Here is a 13262-nt window from a genome sequence, read left to right on the forward strand (position 1 = left end):
GCCTTGGACTCGAGGGAAGGTAATGGTAGCCATGCTAGTAGGTGTCAGAATCCACCGAGGGACATTCCAGGGGAGGAGAGGGAGAAGTGGTGCAACCCAGTGGGAGAGGGAGAGCCCGGCTCTCAGACAGAGCCACCCTCACTTCAGGGTATTGGGATCAGGACCTGGGAAGGCCCAAGGCCAGGCCTGCCTTACTCTCCTTCTGACCCAGAATTGGTGAGTAATGGCTGTAAACTGTCATGGAGACAGAAGGAAAAGTGGCCTGTGAGTGCATCCCTTATGTGCACATTTATGTGTTTATGCATGTATGCATTTATTTTTAATTAATTAATTAATTAATTAATTATTTTTGTGAGGAAGATCAGCCCTGAGCTAACATCCATGCTTATCCTCCTCTTTTTGCTGAGGAAGACCGGCTCTGAGCTAACATCTATTGCCAATCCTCCTCCTTTATTTCCCCAAAGCCCCAGTAGATAGTTGTATGTCATAGTTGCACATCCTTCTAGTTGCTGTATGTGGGACGCGGCCTCAGCATGGCCGGAGAAGTGGTGCGGCAGTGCGCGCCCAGGATACGAACCCTGGCGGCCAGTAGCAGAGTGTACGCACTTAACCGCTAAGCCATGGGGCCGGCCCAATGTATGCATTTATTAGTAAGTTTGTAAATGCTCGGAACTGTATGAATTGAATGAGAATGTTCTCACCATCAACTTCTTTAAGAAACTGATTAGGGCCGGCCCCGTGGCTTAGCAGTTAAGTGCGCGCGCTCCACCGCTGGCGGCCTGGGTTCGGATCCTGGGTGTGCACCGACGTACTGCTTCTCCGGCCATGCTGAGGCCGCGTCCCACATACAGCAACTAGAAGGATGTGCAACTATGACATACAACTATCTACTGGGGCTTTGGGGGAAAAAGAAAGAAAGAAGGGAAGAAAGGAAGAAAGAAAGAAACTGATTAAAGCTATGCACTCTCTCCCCAGAGTCCAGGTATATAGACACATAACTGTCCATATGATTTCAGGGGATATGCCATTCACCAAGGCCCATCTATTAATCCTAAAATAAGAATCCCTAATGTCATATATTGATAAGAGCTTCCACTTGAGCACATAGTAAGTGCCAGCACAGCCCCTAAGTGTTTGACGTAGAATTATCTCATTTAAGCTTCATAGTAATTCTATGAAGATAGATTTTATTATTTTACAAATAGATTTATTTAATACAAATACAAATAGATTTATTCTTTTTACAAATAAAGAAACTTACCCAAGGTATGTGTATTTACTCAGGTGTCCATTGTGAATTCGACGTGTCTGTGGCAGTGCTACCCAACATTTTTTCAAGTCATGGACCATGGAAAATTACATTTATATGGTACACGGGGGTACATGGGTGAGGCTGCTCACAGTATTCCTGCAGTGGGCTAGGGTACTCTGGCCATCCTAGGTTGCAGCCAGCCAAATGGAAAGCTAAAAGACTGCTATCTTGGCACTCTAATCTGTTCCAGTCACACCAGGGTGGAGGCATGCCCATTGGGAAGACTTATTGTGAGAACATATGCATATGTGTTGGAGTCTGAGCCCATATGTCTGTGCACAGAAGGGCTGGGCTTGTGAGGTGTGGATGAGCAGCAAGCTAGACAAGCAGGTGGTGGCACAGGGTAGGAGGTGGGAAGAGGACCCGGGACAGTCACGGGTGGGTCACTCATGGGTAACAATTGGGAGAAATTTGGCCACGGCACCTGCTAGTTTTGATCCTGTGCCACCTGCCAGCCCTGCTCCCACAAACTGGCTTCATCAGTGATAAACCACATCCACGTCCACAGGAATCTCAAAACCACCTGATGTAGGTTTGTGGGGCAGGATTTTTATCCCCATTTTACTAGTAAGGAAATTAAAGCTAGAGAAGTTAAGTGACTCACCCAAAGTCACACAGTTAATAAAAGGACAAAAGCAAGAAAGGCCCCAACTTTGAGCTGAGTGTTCTTTCCTTCATACCCACAGTCTGCCGTATTGTGTTATCTTCATAATCTACCTGAAGGCGCTCTGTCATGACAGGGAATGAACACGGACCCTGAGCACACGGCCTACAAAAAGCTCTGCTCCAGCCTTTTGCTCAGCCATTTTTCCTTCCCCGACCTCAAACTTAAACCCAAACTGTCAACTTCAACCCTGCTTCCCTCTCCTCTTGAGGGTCCCGGGGCTGTGTTTCAGAGGTTCTTCTTGAATATAACTGGACTGAGTCAACAGCTCTGTGTTCAAGTCCTGGTTCTACCACTAAAGAGCTGTGAGGCCTTGGTTTAGCCACCTCAGTTCTCTGGGTTTCAATTTCTTCACTGAATATCAGTAGTAGTAAAAATAACAACTGGCACTTGAATAGTTTTACAGTTTAAAATCACTTTCATATCAATTATCTAATGGGATTATCATCCCTTTTTACAGATGAAAAAACTGAAGGCCTCAGAAGTAAAATGAGTCCAAGGTTACTCAGGAAATGGCAGAGCCAAGATGTGAATGAACCCTGGCCTAACTCACATCTAATTCCTTTCCTCTCCACCTAGTGCATTTCCTTAGCACCTTAGAATTCTGCAGCCCGGCTGGAGGTGGGAATTGGGGATGGCAGAGTGAATAGAAACCCCACTCCTTGTCCAACCAAACTGCTTCAAAGACAAGAGCAGCAATTCTACACCATAACTCTTCCACACACCCGAACCCGATTTTCGTGGAGGCTGTATTATAAAAATCTGGGCTCTTGTCCTGGCTCTGCCACTGACCTCTGTATGACCCTGGACCACTTATTCACCTTTCTGCATCGCAGCTTCCCTGTTAGTAAATTCTAGAAGTGAGACTAGAAGAGTCATTGCAGCTCTGATAACCTGATTCTTCTTACAGTGCTAGGACACTGCCAGAATTTTCCTACAGCAACACCATTGTGCTTTTTCTTTAGTTTTCCTACTTTAACAGGCATGTGACAGTCTCTTAGTGATGTGAATTTGTACTCACTTGGTTTTTCAAAATTTCTGCACTCCACAGATCACTTTATATGATAGAAGGCAGACTCTGTGAGGAGGACATGGAGCAGTTCCCTAGCCCTGACAGAGACCAGAAAGGCCTGGACGTGCAGCTGGAAGCAAAGGCGACGCAGGTCTCTGGGATGCTTCCCTCCCTCCCTCTGAGCATCAACTCGTGGACTATGCACTGGGACACCTTTGGGACACTTGTTGCTATCCACAACTCCCCTCATTCCTCTGACCAGCTTGGGGTGATGGCCAGTGGTTCACGAGGGACTAGAGGTTACCTGGCCACTGTGTGGTACGGTAGAAAGAGCATAGGTTTTAGCATCTGGCCAAAGTTCACATCCCTCCTCCTGGCAATCATTCACTATGTGATCTTGGGCAAGTTATTTAACCCACTGGAGCCTAAATTTCCTCATCTATGAAATGGGGATAGTATTACGTTCCTCACAAGATGGTTATGAAAATTAAACGAGATGATGAATCAAAAGCACCTGGCATGTGAAAGCTATTATTCTAGGCTGTTTTCCTCCCACCCACACCTGGCATTTGCTCCAGCTCTTAACTCTCCAGAACTAAGGGGGAGCAGAGGCCTTTGGATGAGCGGTTCACTCTCTTGTACCTGCCCAGCACAGGTGAACTATAAACCTACTTACTGCAGTAGCAATAAAAAAGTACCTTATATTTGTATGTATCTCTATTAACTTCTAAAGTACTTTCTCAGATAATGATTTCATTTTTAACAAGTGGGACTCAAGAGAATAGAGATGGAACTCATCTGATTTTGCTCATATTCTGCTTATATTCATACTGCCACCTAATTTGAAATCACACATAAATTGAGAAACAATCTGATTATAAAATCTGAGCTTGGAAACAAAAACTTTTTGGACAAGCATTTGGATTTGATAAGCCATTGAGAGTAACCTCATTTCAGTTAGGAGGGATCTTTTACTTCTAATTGCATCAAGCTCCACTGTAGACAATGTTAGCTCCTGAGCCCCTTCCTCCAGGATGATCCATCTAAGAGCTAAGACCCCTTTGCAGTGATCCATCTAAGAGCTAAGACCCCTTTGCAGTATCAGACTTCCAACTGTTCTCCCGGTCTTGAGCCTCCTCCTTCTAATTTGTTGTTGCAGAGAGAGCTCAGAAATACAAACCTGACCATGTTATTAGCATTTAAAACCCTTTAGTAACTTCCCACTACATACAAGATCAAATCAAAATTCTTCTGCCTGACTCACAAAACCCTCCCTAATCTGGCTTGCTTTGTTTCGCTTTGTACTAGAACTGGAGCAGGCAGAATTTTTCTGTCAAGGGCTATATATTAAATATTTTGGGCTTTGCAGGCCAGGTCTCTGTCACAAGCACTCATCTCTGCTGCTGTAGCATGGAAGCAGCCGTAAACAACATGTAAAGAGATGAGCATGGCTGTGTGCCAATAAAACTCTACTGGCAGTGGGCCACATCTGGCCCAGAGGCTAGAGAGTGCTGACTCTGATCTAGAACTAAACTCCATTTTAAAATCTGTTAGATGTCCTCCTAAAACTGGGCGAATGGAAACTGACCATTCTCTGATGAACTATTTTTCTTATGACACAAAGGAGTCAGAGTGCTCATGATCATTTTAATCACAAACTGTTAACATATAGATTAACATAAACTTCAGATGTCACGGAAACAAGTTCCACAAAATTCAGAAATAACCAGTATCAGTGAAACTGGAGCAAGCATTTTGGAAACTTCAACGCACTGGATGGAACTCTTCAAGAATTTCACCATAAGTTTTCTTATCTATAAAAGGAAAGATCACAAAAGATTTATTTTTAAAACTATGTTTAAAAAATCATATTTCCTAAAGCAAAATTAATACTTAATATTCTTATAGATAGAAACGTCTAAGAATTTCCTTATTTTCTAGTCCTCAACCATGGCTCGGCAATCACTGAGACATTTTGTTCTACTGAATGAAGAAAAACTTTGGAAGAACCTGTGGTGACATCCAGATGGCTACCTGGAGGGGCAAAGTGCTGCCAGGGGGATCCTGGCTGAGAGGCAATGAAGGAATGGGACAGGGAGGGGCAGAGATCAGTGGGAGGGGCCAGGAGGTGAGGTGGTCAAACTCTCCATGCTCAGTGCATGAGGCTCTTGGCACCCCTGCCAGTAATCTGCTCAGAGACAGAATGACAGAGGAAGCTAGTGGACATGTGGAGGCAAGGAGCCGGAGGTCTGGAACTGAGGACTGCTCTGCCACTGGGTCTCACTCTTAGGAATCAATATGCCCAAGATTCCTTCCAGCTCTAACATCCAGCAGCCCTGAGTATTCCCCATCTCTGATACTTTCACTATTCATGGCTTTACCTTTTTGATCCACCATAAACATCACATAGGTGATTGAAGGCTATGGGAATATTAAATAGAGTAATAAAATCTTAGAGCTAAATAGGATCTTAGAGATCATCATTCAGTCTAATGAAATTTAAATACTTAATATTACACATTTACTTATATATGAATATCTATTTAAAAATCTATATATTTACAAGTTCAGAATTGTCTACACTCATTCATTCACGTGTATGCACATGTATATGTGTGTAAAATACAAACAAGAAAATAGTTCTATTACAATTATATTCCTAGTTGCACAGATATAAGCAGGAGGATATAACCTGAGGAAATTCCTGTCTGTAGTTGGGTGAAGTCTTCATTAAGATAATGGATCCTGAGCAGGAATTTGCTAGGTGGACAGGGTAGAAATGGGGCAAAGGGAGGATCAAGAAGTATTGCATGTATAAAGTGATACAGGGCAGGACACAGCATTTCACAAGGCAGGAGAAGAGCGATGGGAGATGAGCAGGGTTCTGTATAGTTCAGTTCAGCTATTATTTTTTGTGTGTGTGAGGAATATCAGCCCTGAGCTAACAACCGATGCCAATCATCCTCTTTTTGCCGAGGAAGATTAGCCCTGGGCTAACATCCGTGCCCATCTTCCTCTACTTTATATGGGACGTCGTCACAGCATGGCTTGACAAGCAGTGCATCAGTGTGTGCCTGGGATCTGAACCTGCGAACCCCAGGCCGCCGAAGCAGAGCACGCGCACTTAACCACTACGCCACCGGGCCAGCCCCCCGGTCAGCTATTATTTATTAAGTGACTACTATGCAGAAGCTGGGGAAACAAAGATGAAGCTATAGTCCAGTGAGGGACACAGACACGTGTATGCAGTGTGGTGGATCAAAGGTAAGGTGTTTCTACCAGGCAATTAGTTCAGCCTGGGGAATCAGCCATCCTCTGAGTCTGGATTTTATCCTATAGGCAATGGATAGCTATTTTAAGGATATCCATATTTATCCAGAGAGACATGACATAGAGGCAAGTGCAACAGTCCAAGCAAGAGATTATCTATCAGGGCCTGACCCAGGTAGTGGCAGTGGGATAGAGGAGAGTTCAGGGTTTAGAAATATTTAGGAAGTAGAACTGGTAAGACTTGATGATTAATGGGAAGTGAAAGAAAAGACTTGAAGATGATTCCCATGCTTCTGGCTGGTGGGCAGTAGTGCCATTCACTGGAGCCGGACACAGAAGAACAAGAGGTCTGGGCAGGCAGAGGGGACATGAGTTCTGCTCGCTGTCTGAGGGACACAGAGGTACTCAGCCAGAAAGTGGATATATGAATCCAAGAGAATTCTGGTATAGACAAAGATGTGGGAGTCAATAGAATATAGAGGGCACCTGAAGTCACAGGCATGGATAAAATTAACCAGGGAAAATGACAGAGTAAGAAAGACGTTTTCTACAAGTAACTTGAAATACCTTTTTCAGGAAAATCCTCCGGATGTGATTTTACATACGAAAACATATCATGGTCCCTCAAAGCATACATATAGTCTTGACGTTTTAAAAGATAATATCCAACAAAAACAAAGGAAGTAACATATAGAAGCTGGCGATGCAAACCTGAAATTCAAATGACAAATCCCAAAGAAAGCAAAAATTAGTCAATGTATATTTAAAATTACATTTTTACATTTCAGATATATAACATTATTATTTCTTCCAACATTCTTTTAAAAACAAGGCTTTTCTGTGTGGCTATTCTGAACTAGTAGCCTTGACCTTGAGATGTCTTCCTAAAGAAATCTGGCCATTATGAAAAACAACATTATAGGGGCCAGCCCCGTGGCTTAGCGGTTAAGTGCGCGCGCTGCGCTACTGGCGATCCGGGTTCAGATCCCAGGCGCGCACCGACGCACCGCTTGTCCGGCCATGCTGAGGCAGCGTCCCACATACAGCAACTAGAAAGATGCGCAACTATGACATACAACTATCTACTGGGGCTTTGGGGAGAAAAAGAGGAAAAAAAAAAAAAAGGAGGAGGATTGGCAATAGATGTTAGCTCAGGGCCAGTTTTCCTCAGCAAAAAGAGGAGGATTGGCATGGATGATAGCTCAGGGCTGATCTTCCTCACAAAACAAAACAAAAAAAAAAGAAAAACAACATTATGCCTACAAACATAACTATCAACAGAACCCAAGATTTTTTTAAAATTCAGGTTTTATAAATTTCTTCATGTAAAAATGTGGATAAGTACAAAATCCTGAATGCTAGACTGAGAACAGAATTTTTTTTTTCTTTTTCAACAGGTGAACTTTAGATCTAAGCTAACTTGTATTCCAGGACCTGTTCAGGATGTGATGAGACAGGTTGAGTCCTGTACAAATGGTCGAAAAGCCATTTGGTTTGTCTCCATATACCAATTTATATTTGCATATTTACTGGTTACTAAAACAGCCAGCTACACCACAAATATATCTCAACTGTCTCTTGTACCTTCTAAATTTTGTACTATGTGCAGGTATTACCTATTCAAAACCTCTATTTTAAAAATCATCCTAGACTGGGGAGGGTCTAATCATATGATCTAAGGGAAGCCAAAACTGAAGGGGAGATCCAAAGGTATGAATTTTATGGAAACATTTTTTGCAAAAGGCTAACTGTAGGTTTGATTCTAGCTATGCTCCAGAATTCTATCCCCAGCTTTTTTTTTTTATTAGGTATTTATTTATTTATTTATTTTTTTGTGAGGAAGATCAGCCCTGAGCTAACATCCATGCCAATCCTCTTTTTGCTGAGGAGGACTGGCCCTGAGCTAACATCTATTGCCAATCCTCCTCCTTTTTTTCCCCAAAGCCCCAGTAGATAGTTGTACGTCACAGTTGCACATCCTTCTAGTTGCTGTATGTGGGACGCGGCCTCAGCATGGCCGGACAAGCGGTGCATGGGTGCGTGCCCGGGATCCGAACCCGGGCTGCCAGTAGCGGAGCGCGCGCACTTAACCGCCACGCCACGGGCCAGCCCGCCCCAGCCCTCTTCTTATCCAACACATATTCCTTTGGAGAACTCATTTATTCCTATAGTTTTATCTACCGTCCATGTACTGGTGACTCATTACGTCCAACTCAGACACCCTCGCTGGAATAGCTATATTGAAATGTTTGACAGATATGTTCACCTGAATGCCGCCAAACGAACTCATTTCCTTCCTATTCTTATCTCTTCCTCCTAATCTGGAGAAAAAGATTAGGAACCTAAGTCCTGGGTAATAAACACAGTAATCACCTCTTTTCCCACCCTCTTCCCCCACATCCAGTCACTGAGTCCTGTCAATGCTACAGTGTAAATATTTCCTTTCCTCACTTCAAGGAACTTATCTCTCATTTGCACTAACTGGTCTCCCTTTCCTCTCATTTTCCACTCCACACTGATCCCAGCTTTTACCCTGTCACTAGAGGAATTTTTACTAAAACACAAACCTAGCCAGTCAGTCCCTTCTCCTTCAGTTACGCCAAACAGGAGTCCAAACTCTTGCAGATGACGTCCCAGGCCCTCCTGAAGAGACTCTTACACCTTCATCCTCTGACACTCCCTGTTACGCATTGTGCTTCAGCAGTACTGAACTACTTTTAATTCCTCACATAGACAAGGCTCCTTCATGCTTGTATATACCACACACTGGTTATTTCTCTGCCCAGGGACTTCTTTATCCTTCAAGACCCAACTCAGACATTACTTCTGCTAAGAAGTCTTCTCAGAACCTTTCTGGAGTTAAAAGGGTGAACTCATCTCTATTAGCATATAAATTGCTATAGAAATTATTTCTCTCTACTACCATGCAAAAGCAGTGTTCGATTCTTCTCTGTATACCAGCACATAGACAGCACTAAATAAATATTTAATAAATGGATGAATGGCCTTGGGCAAGTCAATTTACTACCTCTAAAACATAGATAATACCTATCCTATCTTTCTCACAGTAGTATTATATAAACCAAAAGAAAATGAGTGTGCAAGTATTTTGGAGAAATGTGTAAAACAATAAAAATGCAAAATATTACTATGATCTGGGACTGGACAGGACCCAGGCTCTTTTGCATTCTTCCTTACCCCAAACAACCCTGCCTCCCCTAATGGGCCACCTGCAATATAGCAAACCAAAGTGTTCTCCTGTGTGTCACTGGACTACACAGATACAAAGACCCAGACTCTCCATGCTTACCCGTATCCCTCATAGAAAAAGACTCCATAAATGTTTTAGAGGATGATGTCAGTGTCCCAGCCCTAAAGACATGGCTTGACCTCTTCCCAAGTCCCCACTCCCCTAACCTCTCCTCTCTCTCTCAGTGGTGGTCTCTCTCTCACCACATATACAACCCCTTCACAATCATTTTTCCTTTCTTTCCTTTACTCAATGAATCTAAACTTGGAAGCCATGGTGCTCTTTGCAGAACACCATAAATTACTGCTATATTAAACTAGAAGTCACTAAATATTTAATTTTCTGGACTACACTTAGAAACCAATGAACTGTAAATTTAGGCCAGGTAAGTGGTAACCAGCAACAAGGGTTTAAAAACAGGTGTTCGGAGAAAAGCTTAAGAAATATTCTACTTAATATTTCTGCTCACTTGAAAAAGATGTGCACAATTTGAATTCATTGGTAGACTATTCCAATACTACTCAGAGAATGTTAGGTACTCTCCAGCGCCGTAGACTGAAAATCCACCCTCTCTCTCCCCTTCCTCACTCCTCCGACTCTGTCACACTTGTTACCCTATGTGCATAAACTTGTACCACAATTTGTCTTTTTAACGGATATACTGATCTGGTTTGTAAATCTTTGGAGGGTTGGGACCATGTTTTATACTTCCTTGTACTCTACACATGCTTCTTCATTCAGTAAATACTTATTGAGCACTACTATAGGCCAGACATTGAACAAGACAAACACAATACACATTCAATAAATGCTGCTGAGGACAATCATTTCAATAAGTCCTCAAGCCCTAAATTTTCCAAAGCAACTTATGGAAACCCAGGGAACTCAGGAACTCTGACCCCTAGCCTTGGCTAAGCGCTTTACATACAGCATCTCATAGTTCTCACAGCCACACAAGGAGGTAAATATTATCCCTATTTCACAGATAAGGAAACTAAAGCTCAGAGAGATAAGTAACATCCCCAGCATCAAACGGCTACTAAGGTAGAGGCGGTGTCAAACCCGCCTTAAGCACTATGCTCTTCTGTCTCCTAGAAAAGGCACACAGAACATTGTTCGACAACAATGAGGCGAGATTAAGCAGTACATACCTCACGCCTTAGCCAACCTTTACTTCCTCTAGAACAGTCTCCCTCCCGATCTGTACCTCCTTCCTGCTCCCAAAGTGCTCTCTGCCCAACCATCTCTATCAAAACATGTATCTGTCACACCTCGTCCCATAATGGACTGTTTACTTGTCTCCTTGACTCTACCAGGAGCTCCTCAAGGGCAGGGACAGTATTCCTCACCCCATATATCATGTATGTAACACTGCCTGGCAGAGAAAGAGCTCAGTAAACGCTGAACAAGCAAATAGATGGTAAACCGTTTGCATAACAAGAGCTACGGAAAGAGAACTCCGTCCAGCATCTTCTGTGTGCCTGGCATTTTTACCTATAGAATCTCACTTAATTCTTACAACAAATATGCAAAGATTAATTATTCTCACTTTATAGATGAGGAAACTGAAGGCTCTGAAATGGCCTGAGCAAGTAACCTGGCAAAGGCGACACAGCTGGGAAGCAGTGGAGCAAGACCAGTTAGTGCCAAAGTAGCGCTCCTTCCATCACACCAAGCGATAGCCTTGGGGAAATGTAGAGTGGTGATGGAAAGGGAGAAAACCCCATCTTCCCCGAGGCAGAAACGGACAAAGATCACTCCTTTCACAACTCCTGTGGGGTCATGTCCAAGGGAGACGCGATTTCAATACTATTTGAGCACTGGAAATGCTGAGATTTGGTGGGCTGTGAGCAGACCTTCAGGCATGACATAGAGCTGAAAGAAGGCAAAAGAGGCACAAGTGAGGTGATTCCTGGTTGCGTGAACCACTGTATTGGCTTTCCTCCTCACTGGGGGCCTTTGGCTCCAACCAGTGCTTCACACTGCTGACAAAGGTGACCTTTTAAAACACAGGTCTGATTACTGCACCCCTCCCCCCCACCCCCACCCCCGCAGCAACCAAAAGCTAAGACGGTTCCTGTCTGCTAGAGAATAACTTGCCACGATCCACCTAAATCTCCTTTGCAGCCTGATCACGTACCCTGCACACTCACTCACTCATCAAACTGGCCCCCATTCAGGGGCCCTTGCCTCCATCTACTCCTGCCAGCTCCCATGGCCCGGAAGGCTCCCTCCTAGCGTGTGCCTGATAAATCAGAGCTAAGCTCAAATACACGTCTTCCAGAGTTGCCCTCCTCGCTCCCCTTTGGAGACCCACAGCCCCTAGCACAGGACTGTGTCCCCTATTACCAGAGCTGGCCAGTCTCGCACAGGAGGGCACTGACACACCACTAGGAAACACAGCCCGGTGGTTTAGAGCCCCCCTCAGAGCGGGGTCCCCAGACCAGCAGCATGTGGGAGTTTGTTAACATCCGGCCTCTCCCCAGATCTAAGGAATCCGAATCCGCATTGAACAAGATCCCAGGTTATTGGTATGCACATCAAGTTGTTTCAAACACAGACTTTGAGGTCTACGGACAGGCTTTCTACGTATGTACTAGGCCTATGACCTTGGGCAGGCTGCTCTAACTTCTCAGGCTCCGTTTCCTCACTGTGGGTGACACTCCCCCACGAGGCGCCCCGAGGGTTAAATGCTACAGTGCCCGGAGTACCCGCAGCGCACGGCACGGAGTGCACGCTCGTTCTGCACACCCCACGCGCGAAGTGAGAGGGGAGCAGGCAGTCCTGCAGGTGCCGCAGCCTCCCCGGGGCTCGAGGGCTGCACCGCACCTCGCTACCCTCCGGCGCCAGCTGACACTCCGGCCCTCCCGATTCTGAGGAGCCCCGGGGCAACAGGCCCGGGGGGACGCCGGCACCTCAGGGGGCCGGCCCGCAGCCCCGCGCCCCCTCCTCCCGGCCGAGCCCGCCCGCGCAGCCCTCACCGGCCGACACCACCGGCCTCCGCCGGATCGCGTTATCAACCAGGCCGGAGCAGTAGCCCAAGAAGCCCATGTAGGCGAGCCGCGGGTCGCTCAGCTTGGGCGGGGGCAGGCTCCGGGCCTCGTCCGGCAGGAACTTTAAGGGCGCTCGGCCCGGCCGTCCGCTCATCATGGTGACGCCGTTCCCACTCGAGGCCTGGCCTCAGACCGCCACCTACAAAGAAATCCACCAGGCCCACCGCCGGGGCCCGCGCCGCGAGCTTTCTCCTCCGGGCGCAGGGCTGAAGGGCATGGCGCGCGGCGGTGCAGCGCCCAGACGCTTCCCTGTGCGCGCCGCGGCCGAAACCCCGCACGCGAGGTTCCGGGCTCCTAAACGGCCCGCGCTGCTCGCCCGCGCGCGCTAATTCAGCTGCTGGGGTTGGGGGCGCTGGAACCACAGGGTCGGGGAGTCCGCAAAACCAGCCAAACCGGGAGAAGGCTAAGGAACGCTACTTTTTCTCGCCCAAAGTCCTCCATCTGGAATTGCCTCTCCCTTCCCCGCTCCTGAATGTTCCTTCAGTAAGAATTTATCTTTGCCTCCAACACCCACAAGTGGGCCTAATGGATAGTTTTAAGAAACGTAATTAATTGAAATCTCGCAAAAGCTAGTTTTCATTTTCTGGATTTCCAGTCGTTCATTCGCACAGGTACACCCTGCAAAGCCTAAAATTAAGGGCCAGCCAGCAACAAAGAATTCAGAGAACCCCAGGACCGGATCATTTTGCCAAACTCTTGAA

General features: G+C 45.7%; 1 protein-coding gene across 1 annotated transcript; it reads right to left on the reverse strand.

Moving 5' to 3' along the window:
• Positions 1 to 4621: 4621 nt before the first annotated feature.
• Positions 4622 to 12772, reverse strand: NDUFC2 (NADH:ubiquinone oxidoreductase subunit C2). The gene is made up of 3 exons (XM_004434038.3): positions 12490 to 12772; positions 6826 to 6969; positions 4622 to 4802 (listed from the first exon to the last, which is right to left on the reverse strand). Exons 1-3 carry the CDS (start codon positions 12656 to 12658, stop codon positions 4753 to 4755), a joined length of 363 nt encoding a protein of 120 aa, XP_004434095.1. The 5' UTR covers positions 12659 to 12772; the 3' UTR covers positions 4622 to 4752.
• Positions 12773 to 13262: the final 490 nt, after the last annotated feature.

This window comes from Ceratotherium simum, chromosome 7 (genome assembly GCF_057802395.1).
Source record: "Ceratotherium simum simum isolate JZ-2026a chromosome 7, ASM5780239v1, whole genome shotgun sequence".
Taxonomy (NCBI): domain Eukaryota; kingdom Metazoa; phylum Chordata; class Mammalia; order Perissodactyla; family Rhinocerotidae; genus Ceratotherium; species Ceratotherium simum.